General features: G+C 42.1%; 1 protein-coding gene across 1 annotated transcript; it reads left to right on the forward strand.

The window, feature by feature from the left end:
* The first annotated feature begins 2,219 nt into the window (after positions 1 to 2,219).
* On the forward strand, positions 2,220 to 27,409 carry LOC116049837. The gene is made up of 6 exons (XM_031299872.1): positions 2,220 to 2,456; positions 2,595 to 2,781; positions 3,045 to 3,172; positions 3,330 to 3,523; positions 26,845 to 26,927; positions 27,111 to 27,409. Exons 1-6 carry the CDS (start codon positions 2,316 to 2,318, stop codon positions 27,407 to 27,409), a joined length of 1,032 nt encoding a protein of 343 aa, XP_031155732.1. The 5' UTR covers positions 2,220 to 2,315.
* Positions 27,410 to 27,896: the final 487 nt, after the last annotated feature.

The raw sequence follows: 27,896 nt of genomic DNA on the forward strand, positions 1-27,896 counted from the left end.
TGAGTTAAGTGCTGTTGGAATATCTTCCTTAAATTTAGCTATAGCACTGTCAGATAAGCATCTAGTGTAGAAACTTTTATTTAATTTCGTATAGTCTGGTAGTAGGAATTCGAAAGTTATTAAAAAATGGTCTGATAATAAAGGATTCTGCGGAAATACTATTAAATCGTCAATTTTGATGCCATATTCTAGCACAAGGTCGAGGGTGTGGTTAAAACAGTGCGTGGCCTTATGCACCCTCTGACTGAAACCAATAGAATCTAGCAGTGAATTGAAAGCAGTACTAAGGCTATTGCTGTCAACGTCCACATGGATATTAAAATCACCTACAATAAGTACTTTGTCTGATTTTAGGACTACGCATGATAAAAACTCTGAGAATTCAGATAAAAACTCAGAATATGGACCTGGTGCTCGGTAAACAACAACGAATATAATAGGCTGTACTGTTTTCCATGTTGGGTGTTGAAGATTAAGAACAAGGCTTTCAAACGAGTTATAATTTAGTTTAGGTTTAGGATTAATTAACAGGCTCGAGTCAAATATGGCTGCAACTCCCCCTCCTCGGCCTGAGCCTCGTGGAATTTGGGTATTATTATGACTGGGAGGAGTGGCTTCGTTTAAACTAACATATTCGTCATGGCCCAGCCAGGTTTCGGTGAGGCAGAATAAATCAATGTGGTTATCTGATATCAATTCGTTTACCAATAATGCTTTCGATGACAGAGATCTAATATTTAATAGTCCACATTTGATTTTCCTATTCTGTTCTATTGTTGCAGTGGTTGTTTTAATTCCAATTAGGTTGTTTAGTATAGCACCTCTTTTGTTAGTGTTTTGTTTAAACGGTCTCAGTCGGGGGACAGACACGGTGGTTATGGGATTATGAATGTGTGATTTCTCTGAAGGGAGCACAGAGGGGCATGTAGCGCAGTATCTCTGATTATTGACTTTGGGAGAGTGTGTCTGGTCAGTGTGCTTGTGGGAGTGTTTACGGGATGTAAACAGTCAATCAAAGGTCTGGGTATGCAGGGCGTAGTGCAAATTTCTCGCCTTGTGCGCTCACACTCCTGAATCCGAGTGGACATGTCGTTATGTCCACAATGGACCACGATGCGTTTGATAGAGGTCGGAAATGAGGGTATGCAGTGGATATAACATGCTGAATTGTTATGCATGTTGTTTTAAGTTGGTGGAATCAGCTCTTACCAACAAACCTGGTGGGGAACGTATAATAAATGAATACAACCGAACCAAGTCCTTGACAGATGAAACGAGACGTAAAATGGTGAACATGCTGGCAGCTGACATGACAGAAAAGAATGGGTAATTTGTTAATAGTCATTGTGTTCTCAATCTGTAAATCTAAATCCGAATCTAAGTGAATATGACTGCACAATCCTTTCTTCTTCAATTTTGCAATACATCTCCGCCCAGACAGGTGAAAGAAATGTATGCCAAAGGAATACTGACCTTATTCCCGTACCTCAGTGACCCATTCTCTAAGAATGGCTATGTGAGTTGCACACAGTAATGTTAAATGCTATTGGAAGTTTTTGAATCCTACCAGACCATGTTGTTTTCAATGCAGTATCCGTTTTTGTTATCCTTTCATCCTTCAAGGAGCATTATTATGATGGCGAGAGTGGAACTGGGTACTTGGCCTGGAGGATTAAAACTATTCAGAGAGGCACCGCTAAAGACAGGCAATCATCATTTGGAGGTAATACTGGAAAATGTATGGAACAAAACAGTCGCTAGATCAATAATTGCATTTGTTGCACAATGTTTCTCAGTCAGATAATATAATGTGTAACTACAGCTTTCAATTCTGCTAGCTCCCTCCCTATTAGCAAATTAAAAAAAGCATCAGAGACCTACAAAGGACTGTGACTTTAGGTGGTGTTGCCTCGACACTGACTGGTGTGAGTGATAAACTGGCCTTGTAAACTTTAGGGTGATTTTAAAGCAGTAGATGGCATTTTGATACATTTTCAACCCACAAACTGCAGCTCTTCATAAATTGTGAAGAAATAATGTCAATATTAACACCAGCATTGATGTGTTTCATCACAGCACATTCATATAATTTAGTTTACAGCTCAAAAAGTATGTTTTACAGTAGAGTACCTCCTTTAAAAGTTAGCCAGGCTACTCAAACTTTTGACATGATTGACATTTCCCCGTGTTGTGTAGAATCAGCCAAAGGATCATCTGGTGAAGACATGTCTGGAGGACCAACTGTCAGATGAGAATCCCAGTTTGTTCCAGAGACTGCCCTGACTGAAGATGAGTGCAACGAAGCAATCTCACTGATGAAACATTTTGCTGATGCCGACACAATCAAGAAGAAAATGAAACTGATGTTTGTGTATCGCCGCAACATGATCCTCGACCCCCAGCAGTCAAGCAACATACTGTCTGAGTTTCCACGTTTTAAAGACGTCAAAAGCTTGGTAATTGTTATTTTGAAAATGATATGACAAGTGAATTGTTTTGTAAGACATTGTAGTGATACTCCAATAGCTAGCACCCAGTTCCTTTTGATTGGCTGTCAAATAACTGAAATAGTCACCAACACCACCCCACTCCAGGTTGAACAGGATTTCGTTCTAATTTTCGGAGAGGATACCTCAAGCAAGCTTCTGGAAAGGTGGCCAGTCACGCTCAAGAAAAAGATCATCAAACAATGCAGAAAGCTTCCATCCACAAGTGAGCTTGAAGAACTCTTGCTGGCAGCTGATCCTCCTGAGGATGGCACTGAATTGGATGTTGACTTTGGTAAGCTGCTTGTAGGCCTACCTTTCGTGTTGTATTGCAATAAATATATCAAAATTATGTGCTAACATTTACATATCAACATAATACTAAGAAGCTGGATCTGTGAAAGATTTACGAGGACGTTCTGAAGCAGTATATTGAACAAAACTTTTGATGTTTTAGTTGGAGAACTTCTTGTGATGTAGAACTGCTGTCTGCCTGGGGGGTCGTTTGTAAAGAAAACATAACTGAAGTGTGTTAACATTGAACTTGTGTTGTTACAGGTTGGGACAGTGATCTGTCATCAGTTTTACTGCTGCTACACCTGATTCCACCCTCCGCTCAGGGTCGGAAGAGGCCAGGAAAGGTTTCCGCATCCCAAGCAGAGAAACATCTTGTGGTATTCAAGAAGGTTTGTATTTTTTCTAATTTGTGGTATGAACACCTAATATTAGGGTACAAGTATTCATTCAATATTCATATTCAATACTAGTAGTGTATTGGCTCTTTCTGCATATTCTACAACTACTTGGCCATTAACTAGAGTTTTCCCTCATTTGTCTTCGCAGACTGGAACAAACATTCAAGAGCATCTCAATGCCATCACTACTAGCGCTCAGCCCTATCTCCTGGCTGTTGGAGTTAAGAAGAATGCAATCCACCAGTTCTCCATCATTCTCAACAAGAATGCCATACCTTGCATGTCAACCTCTTCTCTTGTTGCTCTAGTGTACAACATCGATGTTGGCAAGGTCAAGGATTGGTGAGAACCAATCACATTTGTCAATGTTGAGTTATGTGAGCCTACATCAGTGCAGTCTCAAAGAGGCTCACATAAAGTCGCCTCAAAACTTTGGTGTTTTGGGACCCCTCAGAAGGAATCTATTTTCAACAATTTAAAACCACTAACTTGATAAGTACATTCATATTATGTAAAATGAGAGATTAATGATTTGATTGTTGTGTATTATCAAATCGTTTTTTGTCAATTTGTACTATTTGATTTCATTTGGAAAGATGAGTTTTGCTAGGGGCGTAGCGAGCTAATCACAAGGTCAAAATATAGCCATACTGATAGATACACTGCCGAAGGATTAAAAATGTTAAATATGTGCACTAAATGTTTTCTGATTCATTTTACATCAATCTACAAATTAAGACACAATAAATGGTTTGGGTGGGCTAAATATCTTTTAAAAATGCCTTTTTTTCAAGGTGGGCTTAAATGGTACAGTGAGCTAAAAAGCAGCTAGCACAAGGCAACTTTGAATGAAAATACATTGATAATTCTGAAAGTTTGGCAACAGAGGGACAACTATGATGGCAAATTTACAGCATATTTAGGCTCCAGGCATAGCTTTATAAATATATTTAATTTTGGTGTGAACATATCATCTTTATTTCCCCGGTAGTCACTGTAGAACCATTTAAGCCTAGCATGTTCCATTTAAGCCCATCTCATGTGTTTCAATAGGAAATTCCTGAAATTATGAGTTTGATAGGAATTTTTGATTTTCATTGTAATCCTGTGACTTTGATGTTCTTTTACCTTACTGACTTCATTAACAAGAGTACATCACAGATCACACACTGGCCAGATGTATTGTTATGTAACCTAATTTGCATAATCATTTGTATACAGTGAGAAAAATGACAACAAAATGGAAGAAATACAACAGTTGTAAAAATCTAAAATCATCGAGGCATGTCGCCTTTTGAGGTTGAAACTATTGAACGGAGGTTCATCCTTTGCCGGGCTAACCTGCAGAGTGCTGGCACTTTTCACCTGGCAAACCACCAAGAAATCGAAATACTGTACAAAAAGAAACTTCTTTGAGCTGTTTTGCAAGTCATGTTTGATATCTGATGTTAAAACGTTATTAGTGCAGGTGAAGAGTTGGCAAAAGTATGCCAACAAACTATGTAATGTAACGTACATTTTAATGTAAGACAGGTTAATGACTGTTTCAGTGTCAGTGTTTTTACTACTTTAAAAATTGTTATATTATCAATATTAAAACAAACTAAAACCTATGAATGTAGCTTATCAGAATAATAATTGTAGTCTCTTGTTCACAAGCTGCTCCTCAAGTCATGTTTGTGGTTTGTTATTATTGGTTCAGGTGACAAATTGGCTAAAGCAAGCCAAACATAAAATGAAATGTTTTTTGTAGATACTTGTTAATGTAAGGCATATTACTGAATACATATTTGGTGTTTTCACTAACTTTAAAATAATATTTTTTTTATATTTTGTCAATCATTTTTATTGTGGGCTTATTTGGAACACATGTAGGCTTAAATGGTGCCACGGTACCAATTAAGCCCATGCCAGACTTTTGACTTTATTCATAAAATATCTTTATTTTATATGATAAAATATACACAAATAAATTAATTTATTTTCAAATGAGAGATTAATCTTACATTTCAACACATGATTATGTTAATAAACTATGTCAGTATTTATGAAAAATAACTGAACTCAGATTTTGGTGGGCTTAATGGGTACGTTTACCCTATATTGACCAACAGGTTGACCCTGATGTTTATTTAAGCAGCATTGGAGAGGCAGTGACCACTAATGTAGAGGAGACAGCTACAACGTCACGGACAGTTAATGAACACCAGGTAGCCATATCTACTCTGTTGAAAAAGTCCAACAGGAGCACTCTAGATATGTGTGCCTCTGCTGTTGCACAACTAAAAGCAGCTGGATTAAGTCAATCTACTGTAAATAGTTTTGCTTCCTCCATGGAAGAAGTGTTTTTTGAGATTCATAGTCAAGCTAAAGATGCAGCTTTGCAGTGCTTATCTCCACAGGACACAGAAAATAAGAACAGAATAGAACAATCTTTGCAAAGGTTGGACAACCCCTTCACACCCTTAAATTCAGAAGCTAAACGAAATAAACACTTCAAAGAGAAATGGGGAACCGTAGAACCTGTTGAAAAGGTGCTTGGCACAAGATTTGACAGCAGAAGAAACAAAACAACTGGGACATACAATCAGGTCGTTGTAACTGACAAGTTTGCATATATTCCTATTTTAGAAACACTAAAGGCAATTTTTCAAAATCCAGAACTTGCAGACATGTTCAAGCCCAGGCACATGTCCAAGGAAGGTGTGTATGCAGACTTGAGAGATGCTTCCTATTTAAAAAAAAGTTCTTTATTCTCTGTAGAAAAAGATGCCTTACAGATACAGCTATTTTATGACGACTTTGAAACAGCAAACCCTTTGGGGTCTAAAAAGGGTATACACAAATTAGGTGCTATGTATTTTACATTAATTTTAAAATAACATGAATTTTCCCCCAATCTTTAATTCATCATTGATAAATATTCATTTGTGTGCTCTTTTCCATGCGCAGGACATCAAGCGTTTTGGATTTAATTTGATACTTGAGCCACTTGTCAGTGATCTTAAAGTACTTGAGACAGAGGGACTTAAAGTTCCCAGATTGAAAGATGTGATTCACGGTACCATAGTTTAGGTCACTGGTGATAATCTTGGGTTGCATGGTTTGTTTGGCTTTGTGGAGTCATTTGGGGCACGGTATTGTTGTCGTTTCTGTCTCCTTGAGAAAGATTGTTTTCAAACTGTGTTCTGTGAAGATGATCCAGAAGTTGTACTACGAACTATCGAGATGCACAAACTGCACTGTCAAACTTTACAAACCTCATATATATGGTGTCAAATGCATTTCAATCAGGAGAGACTTCGTTGCAGATATGCAAACATTTATTACTAACAATTAACCAAACAAGTACAAACAATTATTTGGAGATTAGACTCCATTGTAAAAGGGGAGCTATACAATTAATGTTTAGGAAAACCAAACACATCCCCCAATGGAATCTAGACACTGGTGGTGGTGGTGAGAAAATCCGAGATATAAAATGGGCCGTCAGCCGGGAGAAGACCGATACACTGTCGACAATGCCTGGAGGTAGAAGGGGAGGAGGCGGGTCGCACTCTCGTCTGAAAATACAACTGACAGAAACGGGAGAGAGAAGATATTTAAAACAAGGTAGTCATGCTGTGATTGGATAGAACATACGTGCCCGATTCTAATTGGTATACAGAACCAAAACACCCACTGCCCAGCTGATCAGTTAAAGAGAATAGAGACAACGTATTAGAAGTCTACCTGACAGAATTTACGCTGAGCTACATTTCAATCAGGAGAGACTTCGTTGCAGATATGCAAACATTTATTACTAACAATTAACCAAACAAGTACAAACAATTATTTGGAGATTAGACTCCATTGTAAAAGGGGATCTATACAATTAATGTTTAGGAAAACCAAACACATCCCCCAAAACTTGAAAAGAATTTAAGTGATTAAATGACAAGAATATAGCCTACATACCTTACAGCCGCCACAATCTGTATGGTAATAGAAACATGAATGTGTTAAATAATCAGTGAATAATCAGTGTAACAAAGACATTGAGCATTGACATTGAACAAATCCCAAAAGACATAAGAATACGATGTTGCAAAAGAAAACCTCGGCGATTCAGGCAGGAACAAACAAAACTCGGCAATACAGGCCGGAACAAACAAAACTCGGCGATTCAGGCCGGACAAAACAAAACTCGGCAATTCAGGCCGGAACAAACAAAACTCGGCAATACAGGCCGGACAAAACAAAACTCGGCAATTCAGGCCGGAACAAACAAAACTCGGCAATACAGGCTGGAACAAACAAAACTCGGCAATACAGGCCGGACAAAACAAAACTCGGCAATTCAGGCCGGAACAAACAAAACTCGGCAATACAGGCCGGAACAAACAAAACTCGGCAATACAGGCCGGAAAACAAAAACAAAACTCGGCAATACAGGCCGGACAAAACAAAACTCGGCGATTCAGGCCGGACAAAACAAAATCTCGGCAATTCAGGCCGGAACAAAACAAAATCTCGGCAATTCAGGCCGGAACAAACAAAATATCAGCAATTCAGCTGAACATGAACTCTGCAATCCAGGCAGGAACAACCACAGACCTCTGCAGTTACAACGGCACCTGTAATTACAAAACAACCACATATCAGCAATTCAGGCCGGAACAAACAAAACTTCTGCAGATCTAAAACAAAAAATACATATCAGCAATTCAGCTGAACACGAAATCTCAGCAATCCAGGCAGGAACAACCACAGACCTCTGCAGTTACAAAGGCACCTGTAATTATAAGGGCAATACACATCAGCAATTCAGGCTGAACATAACACAAAACATTGGGAATTCAGGCAGGAACAAACACAGAACCTGTAGTTATGATAGATGCAAAAATAAAATCTAAATTGATGAAAACAGTTATAACAATACATCAGTACCATTGAGAACACCACCCATCCATTACACCACCACCAGTTATATGCAATCTTACCACAATCAAGGTTTAAGAGATCTCTGGTTATTGACGATGTCTTCTACATCAGAGCAAATATATGAAGAGTACACAGAGGAAGCCCACAGTCCAAGTTGTTGTAGAGAAGTACTGTAGACCCCTCCACTAGCAGCAGTAGTAGCAGCCCCTATTCTAAATGAATGACTCGTAAAACGCTTTGGTGAAATGTTAGCTTTGATAAGGACTAGTACCAAATGCTGTTTAAACCAACATTTTGACATAGGGAAATCTCCAGGAATACAAATAAGGGTGACAGGGTACTACTCTGTAAGATAGATACTCAATCATATCTTTATATGGCAAAACTGTGTGTCAGTGCGGGCAACAATGATTGAACTAGCGCATCCACATTAAGAAGGCTGAACACAAAACCAAACCTCGGCAATTCAGGCCGGAACAAACACAGAACCTCTGCAGACTTTATACTTTAATACTTAAAGTACATTAGAAACGGGTACTGTTACTAAAGGGTTATCATAGTACTTTTACTAAAATAAATATATGCCTGGTTATTTTACTGAGATGCAGTACTACAACCACCACTGTTAAGAGATCAATACACCACAACCAGTTATATGCACGCTTACCTGGATTATGCCTAAAAGATCACTGGGTTGCGAAGACGTCACGAATGTAAGGGGAATAAACAGAGGAAGACCATATGCTGGGTTGTTGCAGGGACATACATGAAATGCCTTGATTTCCGACATTAGTAGCTGCCCCTATTCTGAATGAATGACCCGACTAAACTGAGTAAAGAAAACTAAATGATGGCTAAACCGAAATACACCCGGAAAACCTCTAGTATGAGCATAAGCAATGAGTAGTTAATCTTAGATAAAAACAATGAAAAGAAGCAGTGTCTGAGACTTAGAAGGTTAGTGTTGTAAGGAGTACAACTTAATGAGGTCAAATGTCATGAGTTAGCTTCGTACAAGATCAGTGATAACGTCACTTAATGCACTGCATAAATGAAGAGTTACAATAGAGAATTTACCCATCCTGCGAGAAAAACAGGTTAAACATGCTGCAATAAGAGGCTATTTAAACGTGCATAATATGAAGTATAGCTGGCCGTGCTGCAACGATAACGTGTAAAACATGCTCATAATGAGACATAGATATGAGATCTATAGGGTGTAGCTATATAAGAATCCCATTGCAAAGGTGAATTATGTTTAAACATATTGCAGAGATGAACTGTACAACTAGCTGCTAAAATTCAATCAGTAACATAAGACAGTAACGACTGCCTTTTGCCCAGTAAGATGGACTACCACCACCATACTTAGGATAGGGATTCCCCCAAAACTTAGCTCAGCAAAAGAAAACAAGTGCCACACATGTATTATTAATACAGCGCCTTAATAATACCCAGATACCAACTGACCTAGCGTGGTTAAGACAGAGAAGCCAACCGCACGATGACGATTATGCGAAACAAATGATTACCAACCACAACAAAAATGTATTGTTCTTGACATGCCCAAAATATTTCATAAGTGATAGAAAGTGTCTGGGTAAATACACAAAATACTTACCTTCAGAGGGCATCGCAGAATCTAGGTACAAAGTAACAAAGTCAGACATAAGATACCGCAAGAAGGATCCATGAAATAGGAGGATGCGATGACCATAATGCTGACACGCGACCCATATGCACCATGCTGAGTTTGCGTGCCCATAAATAAGACAACGTACTTAATGATGCAAGACTACCCACCGAGACCAGCCATAACCGAAAGTGAATACACGTAGTGATTAGAAACCTGGGCTGCCACCGGTTCCAACACATCTACCGGGAATCAGTCAGAATCTGATTTGCAGGACTCACACCAATCTATTACCAACACAGGAAGCTTAGTGGAAATGAACAACACATCTTGTAAATAGATAAAATAAAACGTAAACACCAAGAGGCCCCACAGATATGAGATGAAAATAAAAGTAGGCCAAATAGCTGATGCGAGCAATGCAGCTTGTTAGATAGTTTGTACAATATAAATATTATGCTGAGAACACTTGCTTTGAAAGACCATATATGAAACATATGAGTGTGAGCTACCCACCATGAGTGAGCATAACGCACAAAACGTTAGTAAGCAGGCAACAACGGCAATGAGTATATTTATGTACAAATGCAGAATATAAGTGCCTTATGCATTTTATGCACATGACTACTGACAAATATCACGACAGCTCCGAAGACAAACCTTAACGTGTCATTCCCTAACGAGAAAGAATTTACACCTGCCCAAGTATTAACCAGTACTTAAGCCCAGAAACATCACGAATATGGGACAAAACACTTACGTACCTCCATGTACTGCCCATTATATGCTACCAAGTACTCACCCCCCGTAGCATCCAGTGACTGCCATATGACGTCACTTGACACCAATAACTTACATCCGAAGCGTTAAAGACGTAATTCGTACATTTAACTAAAGAAACACAACAATGTATAAATGCTCCATAGCTTGTATGTCACGGTGTGCACCATAACAGACGTTTATAGTTAAAAACAAAAAAGCTACCGTTACTTGCAAGATAATAACTAATGTTAACTAGCATTCTAGTTAGCAACAATTACCCCTTGCCTACATTATTCCTAGCACATAACTCAATCTCACTCTGCAAGATTGACACGATGGAGTTTACTCATGCACAACCATCAGAAGACTACAACTTCGGACAGGCTCTTCATACCACAACTACGTAGGTAAACTCAGTTTGCAGCTGCGCAGTAGCGCTCAGCCCTAACATACTTCAGTGTCACCATCCAGCTAATGCATCCATGTCCAGAGCAACACCTGTTGAAAAACTGAATCCACCGTAAATGCGCATGTAAACGCGCACGTACTTTACTTTAGAACGTCAGCTGCAATGACAGCACACTAACAAAATGTCGGAAAACTAAAAAGCAGCCTGCCTAGAGAGCCCATAGAGAAAAGACGTGCCAGTCTAAGTACACAATTAACCTTGCTGCATGTATAGAAGTAAAACGACGTCCCCGGCTGTCTCTATCATAGAATTTACAGTAAATAGGCCCCAGAGATGCAGAGGAATCTGCGGTAGAAGCCAGAGTTTAGACAGAGCCCGGAACTCCAGGCCACAGCAACGTGATCCGCATTACTGGTGGGCGGCAAACATGAATGAACAAAATATGCCCAATGAGATAACTTAACTACGAAGGGTTGGATTATTCATCTGAGTTGACATGCCGGTTCCTCTGCCGTAATGAACCTGACCAAAACACGTACAACGCCTGAGAGTCGCGGCTGGAGGCCAGCTGCAGTTCAGAGCGGGCCGTGTGGCGAGTCGGGAGCTACAAACAAGGCAAAATCTCCGGGACTGCAGTCGTGTGAAAGTACTTCTGGAGTGATTTCTGCCTGCCAGGATGCTACTGCTTGCACCCGCGTGCATGCGCCATGGCTACGGAAAACTGCTTGCAGGACAAGTGTGAGAGAGAAATCCTCTAGGATAGACATCATTTGCTACCACACGAGACACGCCGGAAAAGGTGAATTGAAATGTGCTCTTAACCTGAAATGACACACACCCACGAACCAGACGCAACATAGAAAAACACTAATGCCATAAGCCAACAACTACTAGTCGCACTCGCACTCTCGTCTGAAAATACAACTGACAGAAACGGGAGAGAGAAGATATTTAAAACAAGGTAGTCATGCTGTGATTGGATAGAACATACGTGCCCGATTCTAATTGGTATACAGAACCAAAACACCCACTGCCCAGCTGATCAGTTAAAGAGAATAGAGACAACGTATTAGAAGTCTACCTGACAGAATTTACGCTGAGCTACATTTGTCTGCTGAATTCACTACAGTATTTTAATACAGCCAACAATTTTTCTGTAGATATAATGCACGATATTTTAGAAGGAGTTGCTCAGTTTGAAGTCAAACTTGTCCTGCAGTACATTAAGGAAAACTTCCTAAATGCTGAACAACTGGCTGGTAGAATACATGCTTTTGACTATGGTTACAATCAGCAGCGAAACCGTCCACCTAGAGTAAAGTTGTTTGATGGACAGATGACCAGCACTGGCACCTTCTACTTTTGCTTCTACACATTGTTAACATTGTATTTTCACCAGTCCTTACAGAAGGCATGACCATTTACCTCAAACATTTAATCATTGATCATCAACAGCTCTTCGAAGTTGTTTCCTGCAATCAATCTCTTACCAAAGCATCACTTCATGATTCATTACCCTCGTAATATAAAAAACATCGGCCCAGTTCTGCACATGTGGTGCATGCGTTATGAAGCTAAACATCATTTTTTCAAGAAGCAATTAAAAAGCTTTAAAAATGTAACAAAAACATTAGCCAAAAAGCACCAAAGTTGTATGGCAATGTATCAAGAGTCCTTTAGCAAGGAAAGATTAACTTTAGGTTCGGGGAAGATGGTGACACTTAGTGAGCTCAAAGAAGGTCCCGAGATTGCTTTCAAATTTGGGGCTTTATTGTCTACCAGTGTGTTTTCTGCCAAGTGGATAAAACATCATGGTACAGAGTACCGCCGTGACTTCATTATCTGTACCGAGGTAGCATTTGAGATGCCTGTATTTTGTAAAATCAAAATTATTGCTGTGAAAGATGACTGTGTATTGCTCTGTGGAAAACTGATGGAAACAATGTGTTTTGATCACCATTACTATGCCTTTAAGGTCAGGATGCATCCAGACAGGGTTCAAAAGGTGATCAACATTAATGAACTGTGTTACTTTAAACCTTTTGATGTTCAAATGAAGTATGGAACGACAGATTCCTCCTTGTATGTTGTTCCCTATTGCCATTTTATGGAGACCTAAGGTCAATGTTTTAAAAAGGGATTTGTATTCATATTTTAGCCTGACATAGTTGAGCTGATAATAAAAATTTGAAATTTTGTGCTAAGTTGTGATTTTTACTCACTTAATGGTGTATTTGCTGTAACTTGACACTAAAAAAGTGTAAAATGAATACTGCTGAGATTTATTTCCGTGACACTATACAGTATACTGGAATCAAACTCAATCAGAGTTGATTTGTTATTGTAGAAGAGTAAATGATCGACTCTTCCAAGGGTAATATTTACACTAACCTTTAGTGTAAAATTAAAATAACACTATTAAGTGTAAGCGAGTGTTACATTTTTACTCTATTTAGAGTTAATTTAACTCTAAAATTTTAACACTATGAAAAGAGTCAATTTAACACTATTTCAGGGTGGGACCAAATACACTCAGGAATACTGTTAAATTTAACTCTTTAAGTGTTACTTTAACACTTCAAAATTTACTGTGTAGTCATGCCAGAAAACTCAGATTGGACAGATAGTCTAGCTAGCTGTCTGGATTTACCCTGCAGAGATCTGAGGAGCAGTTAACCATAGTCCTCACAAATCCACAGGAGGATTTCCAACTGCAAAAACTTTGGGAAGTCGTGTCTGGGTTGGGTCAGTGGGTAGAGCAGGCGCACATATACTGAGAGGTTTATGCCACGATGCAGAGGTACAGGGTTAGAATCCGACCTGTGACAATTTCCTGCATGTCTTCCCCCTCTCTCTCCCCTTTCTCACCCAGCTGTCCTATCAAATAAAGGCGGAAAAGCCCAAAAATAATAATAATAATAATAATAATAATAATAATAATAATAATAATAATAATAATAATTTGGTGAGTCTAACAATTGTCACTAAAATGTCTTTTAAATGCTAGCTATGTCCAGATGTATTTATAATTCAAATTGCAAAACATCTTTTAAATGATATACACAATATATATGAATACATACAAATATTCTTGTGTTGAATCCTTGTATCATTCATTTATTTGTTTTTCAAAATGAAACCAAAACGCAAAAAATGACTTGTTTTCTCGATACTTGTTTTCAAAACCAAAATAAAAAAAACTATTTTTTCCAATATTTGATTTTATGTTTTTGTGGTTTGGATAAGCAACCAAACAGGACGAGAACAGACTGCAACAGACAGGACTGCAGAGAGAATCATTGGTGCCATCCTGCCCTCCATCGCAGAGCAATCACACCTTGGACACAAACAGTTTGAGCTTCTCTCCTCTGATAGGTGCCAGAACATTGTTCACCAAAACAAGCAGTATGATCACTATGATGAACACTGAACACCAGTCTATAGTGTCAGGATCAATCCCTGTGCAATATCCCTGGAACACCAACCATACACCTTTTGGTAAAGTATAGATTTTACAGTGTTAAACACATAATTTAGACATGTATCCGTTCTGTTTACTGTATATTCTGTCTAACCCAACTACCTCAGGTATATAAGCACCCTGTTATATTAATAATCCTTATTTATTCCATCACCCCTTGCATTTTTGCATGGCCCTGTTATCTTACTGTTTATAATAATAATAATAATAATAATAATAATAATAATAATTGATACTTTATAAATCCTGTAAGGGAAATTACAATGTTTTCACTCTGTTGTTATCATACACACGTGCTCAGTACCTATACATGCACTAATGGAGAGATGTCAGAGTGAGGGGGCTGCAGCTGTCGATGGACAGGCGCCCCGAGCAGTTGGGGGTTTGGTGCCTTGCTCAACAGCACATTGGCAGTGCCCAGGAGGTGAACTGGCACCTCTCCAGCTACCAGTCCACCACCATACTTTGGTCCATATGGGGATTTGAACCAGCCCCATCCAACTCCCTACAGACTGACCTACTGCCACCCCTAACCTCATAGAGCTGTTGGTTTACATGTGTTTATGTACATATGTGTATGTTTATGTATATGTATGTGTATATGTATAATACACTTTTTATATACATAACTTATATCTGTATATTGTAAAATGTTTATGTTTACGTTCAGCTTTGTTGTCCTTGCTGTATGTCTATTTCTGCCGAGATCAAATCACTTGTGGTAGTAGCTCAGTCGGTAGGAAGTGGGGAACTAGAAGGTCGCTGTTTCTAGTCCCCGTATGGACCAAAGTAGTTCAAGTCCCTGTATGGACCAAAGTACGGAGTGCGGACTGGTAGCTGGAGCTGGGCACTGCTACTCGGGGTTCTACTCGCTCATCCATGTGCAGCCCCCTCACTCTGACAGCTCTCCATTAGTGCATGTATAGGTCCTGTGTGTGTGTGTGTGTGTGTGTGTGTGTGTGTGTGTGTGTGTATTTAATGTGTTGAATTGTTTGAATTACCCCTTGCTTGGCAATTAAAACTGATTCTGGTTTAGAAAAATAGAAGTTACCTGCATGTAACTCCAGTTCTATGAGTATGTGCATAGCCCACTTATCACCCTCTAATCTCTTTCCAGCTGATTTCGTCATTTTCTCCTCTGCCTCTTTTCTGTCAATTGGTGGTTTGTTAATATAAGTCCTTTTTTAGACTGGGTGCCACTTTTTATGTAACGGTTTGACCTTGCCAGGGTGCCAGTCAGAGGGAAACATTGACACATTTATATTTTTAGTGAAGAGGTCAAATATACAAAGGACCATGTATTTCCACATAGCCCCTACTAACAACCAGAATAACTCCAAAGGATTCAGCAGATACAAATGAACCCCACACACAAGTAATTGCAGTTCAATACAGTGTATTACACAACCCCGTGCTCAAACAAACCCCACAATTCACATGTCAATAAATGAGTCATTTTCCTTACAAAATCAAAAACAGTTCTCTTCGAGATTCCATCAAACCCCAAACAAACAGAATAGTCAAGTTCCCCGCGAGATGCCAGAAACTAACGTAGTGACTAACTAACTAACTCTGGTGTTTAATAGACAATCTTTGAGCGGAGTTACCTCCTGTTTACCAGAACTCCAATATCGCTCCAGAGACTATATACAGCAGTGAACATGGGGTTATAGGTCCTGGTAAAATCACAGGGGAAGGATGGAGGGTGAGTAATCCGCTTAGAACAGGGAAAAACTGACCTTATTGCTCGTTGCCAAGGGCTGGCAAGCTACGATACACTCTCCGGACGGACTCAGCCTCTTCCGCTGGTGAGTGACAGCGCCATCTGGGTTTGCAATTGCCGGCATAATGATCGAGGCGGTCTGGGGTGTGGCTGTGACGCAGGACGTCTAGGACCAAAATGCAGCGATCGCTAAAACTGTTTAGTGTCTTGTTCACAAAAAAACAAAAAATATGCATATGCATATGTCTGTCAGCGCATCAACGAGTCTGTGGCAGGAGTCAAGCTCTGGCAGGCGATCTGAGGCTCGTTGACACCCGTCAACAAACTTGCCGAGTTGAACGGCACCACAGTGTGACTACCTGTCGGCAGTTTATAAATATATTACATATCTGCCTGGTTGTCCCTCAACTGGGTGGTGGTCAGCAATCTTTTTTTTATATGGCGAACGTTAGAAACTACTGAAAGAAAGTGCAGTTTTACCATCTGTGTCACATCGATGAGGTTCTCTAACCGTGCCAGAACTGCTGTTATCCGGCGCAGCACACCTGTGGCTATTTATAGCATCTATACGCTAATTCATCACGTTTCTGCAAATGGTTTTGCTGCCCTGGCATTTGGCCTTTGTGCCCTCAAGAAATTGACAACACCAGTGGGCTTGCCCCTAAACTGTAAAATTCCAGGTCTGACTTAGGCTAATGGGCTGTGGTTCACCTGGAAAAAGGCCCTGTCAGCACACTATAGGAAAACAATGATTTTGGCGTTGCGTTTCTAGCAGCATTTCTTGGTGTGCTCCGCCCCTAACAGTTTTGCGCCCTCGCAGACCAGACGGGATGATGGTGAACATGTCACAGTACGTACGACTGAAATCTGTGAGGGCTCACTCCGACTTCTGGATTCAGCCAGTCTCTTGTTTGAGCTGTGAGGAGGTTTCTGTACAATACTGTATAATTATAATATTTGTCCATTTAAATTCAAAATTATTTTCATCCAAAAACATTGGCTGTCATGCAGAGTCTACAAATGCTGTTCCTGCGAGTGAGAACAAGAGGAAAAAGTCACAAAACACTAGCTAAACTGTCATCACAAAAAACGTTATTTATTCCTACATTTATTATTCAGCATTCACAATGATCACTCAAAACTAACAGCTACAGAAACAGCTGTTTACCAGCTCTGTCTCTCTTGACTGCCCCTTTACTGCCCCTCTGTCTTCATATAAAATGGAATTAAATCTGAATGTTCTGTATTTGCAAACCACGAAAAGTGAGCTGGCCAGAGCAAGTTTTGCAACACGCGAGGAGCTCAGCAATGCAAACTCTCATTTAAAACAATTATAAGCAAAAGCTAAAGAGTGCTCTGTCTGATCAGGACCTAGTCTGTCTGTCTGTCTGTCTGTCTGTGTATCTGTCTGTCTGTCTGTCTGTCTGCCTGTCTGCCTGCCTGTCTCTCTGTCTGTCTGTCTGCCTGTGTATCTGTCTGTCTGTCTGTCTGCCTGTCTGCCTGCCTGTCTCTCTGTCTGTCTGTCTGTCTGTCTGTCTGCCTGTGTATCTGTCTGTCTGTCTGCCTGTCTGCCTGCCTGTCTGCCTGCCTGTCTGTCTGTCTGTGTGTGTGTGTGTGTGTGTGTGTGTGTGTGTGTGTATCTGTCTGTCTGTCTGTCTGTCTGTCTGTCTGCCTGCCTGTCTGATTGTCTGCCTGTCTGTCTGTCTGCCTGTCTGATTGTCTGTCTGTCTGTCTGCCTGTCTGTCTGTCTGATTGTCTGTCCTTCCAGCCATATGTTTATGGATCGTTCTGCTCCTGCTTAGCTGTTGGGCTTCAAAGTTTAGCAAGTTGGAAGCATAATATGTTACTTTTTACTTATTACTCCTTAAAAAGAAATAATATTACCTTATTAATTACTTAGTGTGTGTCAACTGAGAGTTATTGCCACTGGACACTGATCCAAAGACCGCTTAGGCCTCAGAAATATTTACTCATAGTTAGATGTCAAATGAGATGCCATCTGTTATGAATGTTAATAATTAAGAAAGAACCCATTACTCCGACATGAGTTTAACCTGCTTCTTTATTGGGATTTTCTTACTGGTTTGTTCCTGAATTTTGGTCTGTTGATTACTTTTTCAACATGGTGGGTCAGTGTGGGATGAGATGAGAGGCAGGAGATTGCACTTGATTGCACGGCAAGCTCAATGTTCATGGACAGTAAAGTGGACCCTCTGTAGTTTGGGTAAGGCTGTCATGTTTAAAAAGCTCAGCTCTATTCTATATCTATGTCTACATAAATGATGTTCATAATGTTACAGTAGGCTTTCGACCAGATATGGAGCTTGTGTACACGACTGAACTTCACGTTACCAAAGCAGGGAGGGGAGAAGGGGCCGGAAATGACATATTGTTTGCCTGTTGCTTTCAGTGTTTGCAGGAGGAGGGTAAAGTCTTGCTACACTTTCTCAGACTGTTGACATTTCATGTCATGAGGACCTACTTGTACAACCAGCGATGAGAACGCATGTTGGAATTGCGTCATTGATGAATTTTAAATTTTGCCCGAGGAAGCGACACATGGTCCACAGATCACCCTACCACAGGAACAGCGGTGAAACGGCAGGGGAGCGAAGTTCAGCTAGTGAGGTGGCGCGGGGAATGAGGGGAATGCACAGGTGTGATCGATGAGATGGTGGTGGAGAATCGGAAACTCATCCAAGCTAAGGACATCCTACTGATTCCTCAGGTGGATATCCTGGGCCATTTCTGGTTATGAAGTGGAGGAGAGTTGACCGGTGCGATTTGGATTTAGCACCGAGCTGGAACCAGGGATACTCAGGGACAGCTGCCGGAGCAGCAGCTGGTAGAGTGGAGACAGCAGCCGGGGAGTTGATGGAATCGGCGGCGCCAGAGACCTTGGCAGTGGCAGTGACAAGCAGGGCTTCAGGAGTGATAACTGGAGGAGGGAGAGAGTTGGCAGCAGGACAGGAAGTGGAGGCACAGATTAAAGTGTGGATATTCTACGTTCCGACTCTACTTTCCTTGGGCAAGACACTGAACCCCGAATTGCGCTCGATGCTGCGCCTGTGTCAATGTTTATCTGATGAGCAGTTGGCACCTTGTATGGCAGCCTCGGCCACAGTGTATGAATGTGTGTGAATGGTGAATGGTTTCTGTACTATGTAAAAGCGCTTTGAGTATTTGTTAAGACTAGAAAAGCACCATATAACTACAGTCCATTAATTGTTGTGGCTGGGTATAAGTATAAAGAAAATAAGGAAAGAAACAAGGAAAGAAACAAGGCCAGCGCAGTGTCTTAAAGTGCATTAACAGGTTTAGGACAAGCGGTGGGAAGAAGCTGTAGACAGGGAGGTCACTGGCACTTATACACAGGGACGGACTGGGGCTGAAAAACAGCCCTGGACTTTCTGCCAAATAGACCCATCATCCGGCCATTCGCCCATATCCGTGCACGACAGACACTAGCCAGGATGTCCTGATACTATGCCACAATACTTTAGCCTATCAGACAAGGTATTCACAGCAAGTAACATCTCAAAACCAATGATGATAATATTGGTTGTGTTTATTAATGAAGCCTCAGCCTTCAAATAAAAACAAAACATTTACAATGCCATTACATCTGCATTGGAAATAAAATACAAATAATAAAATGTCACTGGCTACAGAAACCCCAAATTACACAAACTTTTAATTATAAATCAGTACAGAGTATTACTGACAACACTTTCAAAGATAACGTAGGCTACTTGCTGTACCTGAACAAAAAAAACAGCACTCTGATGGAAGACAGAAGTGCAAGCTAGGATTTTTTGGTTAAACTTTTGGTTAAATTTTGTGAATTATTAAGCCCCCTTCCCTGTTTGTTAGCATGTTTAGAGTGGTACCAATGCATGCCTGATGTTTTCCCATTTAATTCAATACCATAGTCTTCATCCTAGCAGCACAAGTGAGCTCACTACAACCTCTCATATACAACCAATTGAAATCCTGCTCCTGGCATTTACCAGTGCCTCTTGCTGATGTGAAATGAACTCTGCTGTCTGTCCCTCATCATGACCAGGCTGTGGATGCTCAGACTCAGCTTCCACTTGGTCCTCTACACTCTGACTAAGTGATGCAGTGCTGCTTTGGTCGGCAAGGACTACAACATTACTGCTGCTGCTGGCAGTTGCACTGCAACCAAAAAGCTCTGTGAGCTTTTTGCATTCTACTGCATCAGTCTCGAGAGACTTGGCCCTCTTTTCTTTGAATTTTTCCCATCCAACTTTCTCATTATGTTTTCTACTAACCTTGGTCAAGAGAAACAAAATATACTTTTTGTTAGTCTTGGTAATAATAATTGACAGCAATGTCAAGGGAATCACTTTCTGAAACAGCTTAGACTCAAACTAATTACTGAATGCAGAAATCAATACATCAGCCAAGTTAAAAAATCAAGTTTTCTATTCAATTCAATTTTATTTATAGTGTCAAATCACTGGAGTTATGTTTGTCCCGTTTGTTTCTCACCCTATCTCTAAGGGAGACGCCAGCCACCCTCCTGAGGAAACCCATTTCGGCCGCTTGTACCCTGGATCTCGTTCTTTCGGTCATGACCCAGCCTTCATGACCATAGGTGAGGGTAGGAACAAAAACTGACCGACCAGCTTTGCCTTCTGGCTCAGCTCTCTTTTCGTCACAACGGTGCGATAAATTGAATGTAATACCGCACCCGCTGCGCCGATTCTCCGACCAATCTCCCGCTCCATTGTCCCCCCACTCGCGAACAAGACACCAAGGTATTTGAACTCCTTCACTTGGGGTAAGGACTCTTTCCATACTTGGAGAAGGCACTCCATCGGTATCCTGCTGAGAACCATGGCCTCAGATTTAAAGGTGCTGATCCTCATCCCAGCCGCTTCACACTCGGCTGCAAACCGATCCAGTGAGTGCTGAAGGTCACAGGCTGATGATGCCATCAGGACCACATCATCCGCAAAAATCAGCGATGAAATCCCTAGCCCACCGAACTGCAACCCCTCTCCACCCCGACTACGCCTCGATATCCTGTCCATAAATATTACAAACAGGATTGGTGACAAAGCGCAGCCCTGGCGGAGGCCAACCCTCACCTGAAACGAGTCCGACTTACTGCCGAGAACCCGGACACAGCTCTCGCTTTGGTCGTACAGCGATAGGATGGCCCTGAGAAGAGACCCCCTCACCCCATACTCCCGCAGCACCTCCCACAGTATCTCCCGGGGGACCCGGTCATACGCCTTCTCCAAATCCACGAAACACACGTAGACCGGTTGGGCATACTCCCTCCAGGATCCTTGCGAGAGTAAAGATCTGGTCCATTGTTCCACGACCAGGACGGAATCCACATTGTTCCTCTTCAATCTGAGGTTCGACTTTTGGCCGAACCCTCCTTTCCAGCACCTTGGAGTAGACTTTACCCGGGAGGCTGAGAAGTGTGATACCCCTGTAATTGGCACACACCCTCTGTGTCTTTTTGAAAAGGGAGACCACCACCCCGGTCTGCCACTCCTTAGGCACCGTCCCAGACTTCCACGCAATGTTGAAGAGGCGTGTCAACCAAGACAGCCCCTCCACACCCAGAGCCTTGAGCATTTCTGGACGGATCTCATCAATCCCAGGGGCTTTGCCACTGTGGAGTTGTTTGACTACCTCAGCGACTTCCGCCTGGGAAATTGACAACAATCCCCCATCATCCTCCAGGTCTGCCTCTAATATAGAGGGCGTATAAGTCGGATTCAGGAGTTCCTCAAAGTGCTCCTTCCACCGCCAGTCGAGGTCAACAGCGTCCCATCCTTACTGTACACAGCTTGGATGGTTCCCTGCTTCCCCCTCCTGAGGTGGCGAACGGTTTTCCAGATGCACCTTGGTGCCGACCGAAAGTTCTTCTCCATGTCTTCTCCGAACTCCTCCCACACCCGCTGCTTTGCCTCTTTCACGGCAGAGGCTGCAGCCCTTCGGGCCCTTCGGTACCTTGCAACTGCCTCCGGAGTCCTCTGGGATAACATATCCCAGAAAGACTCCTTCTTCAGTCGGACGGCTTCCCTGACCACCGGTGTCCACCACGGTGTTCGTGGGTTACCGCCCCTTGAGGTACCTAAGACCCTAAGACCACAGCTCCTCGCTGCAGCTTCAGCAATGGAAACTTTGAACATTGTCCACTCGGGTTCAATGCCCCCAACCTCCACAGGGATGCACGAAAAGCTCCGCCGGAGGTGTGAGTTGAAAGTCTGTCAGATAGGGGTCTCCTCCAGACGTTCACCCTGTCTGTCTGCCGCACTACCCGTTTGGGCTTACCAGGTCTGTCCAGAGTCTTCCCCCACCCCCTGACCCAACTCACCACCAGATGGTGATCGGTGACAGCTCTGCCCCTCTCTTCACCCGAGTGTCCAAAACATACGGCCTCAGATCAGATGATACGATTATAAAACCGATCATTGACCTTTGGCCTAGGGTGCTCTGGTGCCAAGTACACTTATGAGCATCCTTATGTTCGAGCATGGTGTTCGTTATAGACAATCCATGACTAGCACAGAAGTCCAACAACAAACAACCACTCTGGTTTAGATCAGGGAGGCCGTTCCTCCCAATCACGCCTCTCCATGTGTCTCTATCATTGCCCACGTGCGCGTTGAAGTCCCCCAGCAGGACTATGGAGTCCCCCACTGGAGCCCCATGCAGAACTCCATTCAAGGTCTCCAAGAAGGCCGAATACTCTGAACTCTTGTTTGGTGCATATGCACAAACAACAGTCAGAGCTTTCCCCCCCACAACCCGCAGGCGTAGGGAGGTGACCCTCTCGTCCACCGGGGTAAACTTCAACGAAGCTCAGCCGGGGGCTTGTGAGTATCCCCACACCCGCCTGGCGCCTCACACCCTGGGCAACTCCGGAGAAGAAAAGAGTCCAACCCCTATCCAGGAGTATGGTTCCAGAACCGAGACTGCGCGTAGAGGTAAGCCCCACCAGATCTAACCGGTAGCGCTCCACCTCCCGCACAAGTTCCGGCTCCTTCCCCCACAGAGAGGCGACGTTCCACGTCCCCAGAGCCAGCGTCTGCTGCCCGGGTCTGGTCCGTCGAGGCCCCTGACCTTCACTGCCACCCATGTGGCAGCGCACCCGACCCCATTGTTGCTGTTGCAGCGTTGCTGTTGCTATTATGCCGGCGGGATAAATGACTCTTGCGCCCGACGCAAATCTAAAATGGGTTGGTCTGAAATAGCTACATTACTCATAGGTGTGGTTTGGGCGTAACATGCAATAAACTAATCAGAGCGTTATCTCACATTCCCTTTAAAAGCAGGTGCGCATGTTTCATGGTGGATTGCTATTATAATGACAGATTTGCTAGGTGCACACTCTTAATACATCCATGGGCGCACGCCAGGAGCAGTTTACAGCCTTAGTAACAGTCTGGTTAAGGAGACCAACGTTTACTATTGATTTTTCTTTTTGTCAAAATGTAAATAAAGAAATGTCACAAAAACATACTTTCCGATGTTTTTGGCTCTCTCTCACTGAATCACGAGGTTATGAATGCATGGTGATAATTTGCAATGTAGTCTAACATTAGACCGAGATTACCTCACTATAGACGATGCAGCTCTTCTGTCTCTCCTCTCCCGTGCTGCTGCTGGGGCATTTGGGTTAAGTGGCATCGGCACATGCAGTTCAACATCACATCTCCTTAAGTCCTCTAATATTTCCTCATTTATGTCATCAACACATCCATATTTCATGGAAATGTTGTGTAAAACAAGGTCATATTTTTCCTTGTATTAATGTATGGTTTGCAAAAATGGGAACTACTGGGTCCATGAGATGAGAGAAGCAAAGTGTATGGGCGGTGTGCACACTCTACATTACGGCCAAGCATGCGCCCTTAAAATAGCATCTGAATAACGACTGACTGACTTTAGACTAGATTTTTCCTGGTGGCGGAACTGTTTTCTGAAACTGCAAAATAGCACTAGGCAACAAGCCTCCTCTTTTTGCTGAACCGCCCCCTGGAGCGCAAGTTCATTCCCTAATTTACCGTCGTGAGTCTGTTGAGGGAAAAGTCCGCTGTGCGTCGGGTGCAAAATAGGAATGATACATGCGTCGTTGTACAAAGTCAATTGCGCAGTGCAAGATAGGGCCCTTAGAGTCAGAGGTCATCTTGGTAATGGTCCTTTTTCAAAGTTTTTTAAATATATTTGGGTGCACCCTGTAATGGTTCCCGGGTCTGGGACCAACATCAAGATGAGAGTCTGTCTTGGATAGCAGGTTTCTTGGCAGGATAGGGCAGGCTTCTGGTTGGAGAGAAATCACAGCCAAGAAAGGTCGGAGCTAGGGCTGCACGATATGACCTAAAATCTAAATCACCATTAATTGCACATTTTACCTTGAACGATAATAAAAAAAATTGTGATTTGACGACAGATGAATTACAAAAATGTCTTTTGTATGATACAAATATAAATAGACTATACAATATATTTCTTAACTGCTAATTAACTTGTTATTCCTAACTTTGAACCAGCAAGTTGCGTTTTAAGTTACTATTTTTTCTGCTTGTGGAGAACTACGACACATGAAACTATATCGATGAGGACCGGCGAGTTAAGTTGGCTGTCCGAGAGTATACCAGGCACACAGCTGACAACCTGCAAGTGGAGGCGCTGGAGACAGGCTCGGACATACACGCCGCCAAACGGTTTCAGGAAAGTGGCTGCATGTGTCCGACAACGCACAGAACATCAACACCAGTACAATCCTACAGCTGTCCACAGACACGGAGTGCGAAAAGTGTGTTAGAGCCTCCCGGACAGGTGAACTGAGACTCTGTTTCCTGCTTGTTGGTAAACGGTTAATGATCTGTTAACATTTCATTTTATTGTAATTTATTTTGGAACGATGGTTGCCAAAAATCAAGTTAAACGCTAGCTATCTGTAAACAGAAGGTAGTGGCTGGTGTCTGGTGTGTGCGCCACTGTTTGTGTCTATCCCCATTTGGCGACTGGCCCGTAATTTCGGACCCTGCACAGGCGGTAGAATATTTTTAAGGAGAAAGTAGGCCTATCAACAGAAATAAATTATCTAAATTATTGTCATGGGAAAAGTACGTCGATGACAGCTTCAAAATTTCGATGTTGATACATTTTCGATTAATCATCCAGCCCTAGTGGGAACCCTCTCTTCCAAAGGACTTGGGCTGCGGTTGAATAATCAGTTTTGCTTAGGAAGGTTCCTAACGGAGTGAAATGATCTGGAAGTAGTTAAGTGGCTGCCATGATGAGAGCCGTTCGAATTGTCTAAGTGATAAGGTGCTTCAATGCTTCCTTTATCATCCTCTTTAGCATAGGATGCACTGGACAATCATTTACAAAAGGAAAGGAGATAATGCCATCCCACAAGTCCTTGTGGCTTTAAAGCGATGCATCACCATCTGACCATTAATATTCCGAATAAGAAGGTGCGCAGAGTGCCAGCCATAACCCTGTACGCACCATGCGTACATTTTATTTTCTGTAAGACATTGCAACACATCTAATAATAATGATAATGTACTTTATGGCAAAGGTTGAGTGGTTTAATAATCCGATTAATGTGAGAACTTTTACTATTACAGTGTTTACAGCATTTGTTTACAGAACTGTGACTGGTTAGCTGAATCCAAACTTAAACAGTACAATAGACAAGTCTGCTTATTATAAGCGACTTTGGGCTTGTTTTTCTGTAAAGTCGCTTACAAATATTGGTAGTCGCGGGTCGCGTTTTTTTTGGGCTTGTTTCTAAAGTGTAGTTGCGTATTTGGGCTTGTTCCCAGCTCCATAATAAGTTGTCAAGCAGATATTTTCTATATGTTATTTAAACTTAGGAGTTTGTCTTGCCTGTTCCCTCTGTCCATTCCCTTTCCCCATACACACAGGAGACAGCAGAGTTTTTTCCCACCCACATCCTGCTTCTAATTTGCTCTGACCCAGATGGCAACGAGTACTAGCCAATCAGAGGCAGAGCAGGGCAATCTGTTTTTTTCTGTTTAGGAAAACGTCAGTGAGTGACATTTAAATGAAAATACACGTGAGTCGCGATTGATGGTGACTGGACTGTAGGAGAGTTTTTGGAGGAACAAATGCCCGGGACAAAGTGGGCGAAATACGGGAAGAAATATAACAAAGACTGGGAGGAAGAGAAAGGAGTAAAAGAATGGATTCAACCCGTCGTGGGGGACGACTCAAAAGCACTGTGCAGAGTATGTAAGTGTGAAATACGTGAACACCATGTGGACGTGCACCGGACAAAATGCACGGCATTAATTAACCATGCCATTGCTCCGTGTATGTTCACAGAACTTCAGAGGGATATTGGAGGTGCTGAATACTCCCTTGTTAATGATGAAAGCACAGACGTATCATCTGTCAAGCAACTGTGTGTGATAATCCGCTACTTCAGTATGACACTGAACAAAGTGAACAACATTCTGACCCGTTTTCTATAGAGTATTGGACTGGACATCAAAAAGTGCATTGGATTAGGTACAGATGGCTGCAGTGTCATGGTAGGGAAGAGGAATTCAGTGTACACTCACCTTCTCCAGAAAAACCCAAATCTCCAGCTGCTCAAGTGCATGTGCCATTCCATACAGCTGTGTGTAAGCAAGGCAGTGGAGACCCTCCCACGCAACCTTGAATACTTGGTCTCTCATTCTCACAACTGGTTTTCCCACAGTGCTCTTCGCCGCCGTGAGTATGCAAAGATCTACAGCCTCATCAATCCTGGTGAAATCCCTTTGATGCTTGTACAGATGTCAGGTACACGGTGGCTTTCCATCCATGATTGCTGTTTGCGCATACTCAATCAGTGGGATGAAATGAAGCTTCACTTTCAGCTAACCAAAGACCACCAGAGATGTTATGATGCTGGAATCCTGCACCAGATGTACAGTGATCCTGTTAACAAACTGTACCTGCTGTTTTTAATGCCTTTTCTACAAGAATTCAACAGGATCAACAAGCTGTTCCAGCAGGACAGGGGCAATCCTTTCAAAATGTTGGAGTGTCTGCTTCTTTTCCTTCGCTCCCTCATCTCCAGAGTGGTGAGACCTGGAATGATCCCCACATTAGATGAACAACTGTTTGCAATCGACATAACAGACCCCAGTGTTTTGTTACCTGTGGGTGCAGTCAATTATGGGGTCACCTTCATGATGGCATTGGATGAGGCAAGAATGGAGAGCACGGCTGAGAGAAATATAAAGAGCAGGTGCCGTGACTTCTTGGTGGAAGTGGGCTGACAAGTGCAACAGAGACTCCCAGCTAACATCCAGATATGGAAATCTATGACTGTGTTCAGTCAGACTATCATCCTGTCACAAACAAAACCACAGCTCAGCTCAGTCTCAATGCTGAAGCTCTACTCTGGTGATCTTGCAGCTCTTGAAACACAGTATCAGGCTGTTGCATATCTCCCCCATGGACAAACAAGGAGGACAGCCAGGCAGAGGCCTTTTGGGCTGATGTGCTCAATTACAAAGACAGCAGTGGAGACCACACTTTCAAAAAACTTGCCCTTTTTTTCATTGCTTGCGATGCCTATGCTGACGTAGAGTGGTGGAATGTAACGAAGTAAAAATACTTCGTTACTGTACTTAAGTACATTTTTCACGTAGCTGTACTTTACTAAAGTAGAATCAATAGTGCATACTTTTGACTTTTACGTCGTTACATTTTGCAGCAATTATCTATACTTTCTACTCCACTACATTTCTACAACGTTCTGTT

This window comes from Sander lucioperca, chromosome 17 (genome assembly GCF_008315115.2).
Source record: "Sander lucioperca isolate FBNREF2018 chromosome 17, SLUC_FBN_1.2, whole genome shotgun sequence".
In the NCBI taxonomy this organism is placed as follows: domain Eukaryota; kingdom Metazoa; phylum Chordata; class Actinopteri; order Perciformes; family Percidae; genus Sander; species Sander lucioperca.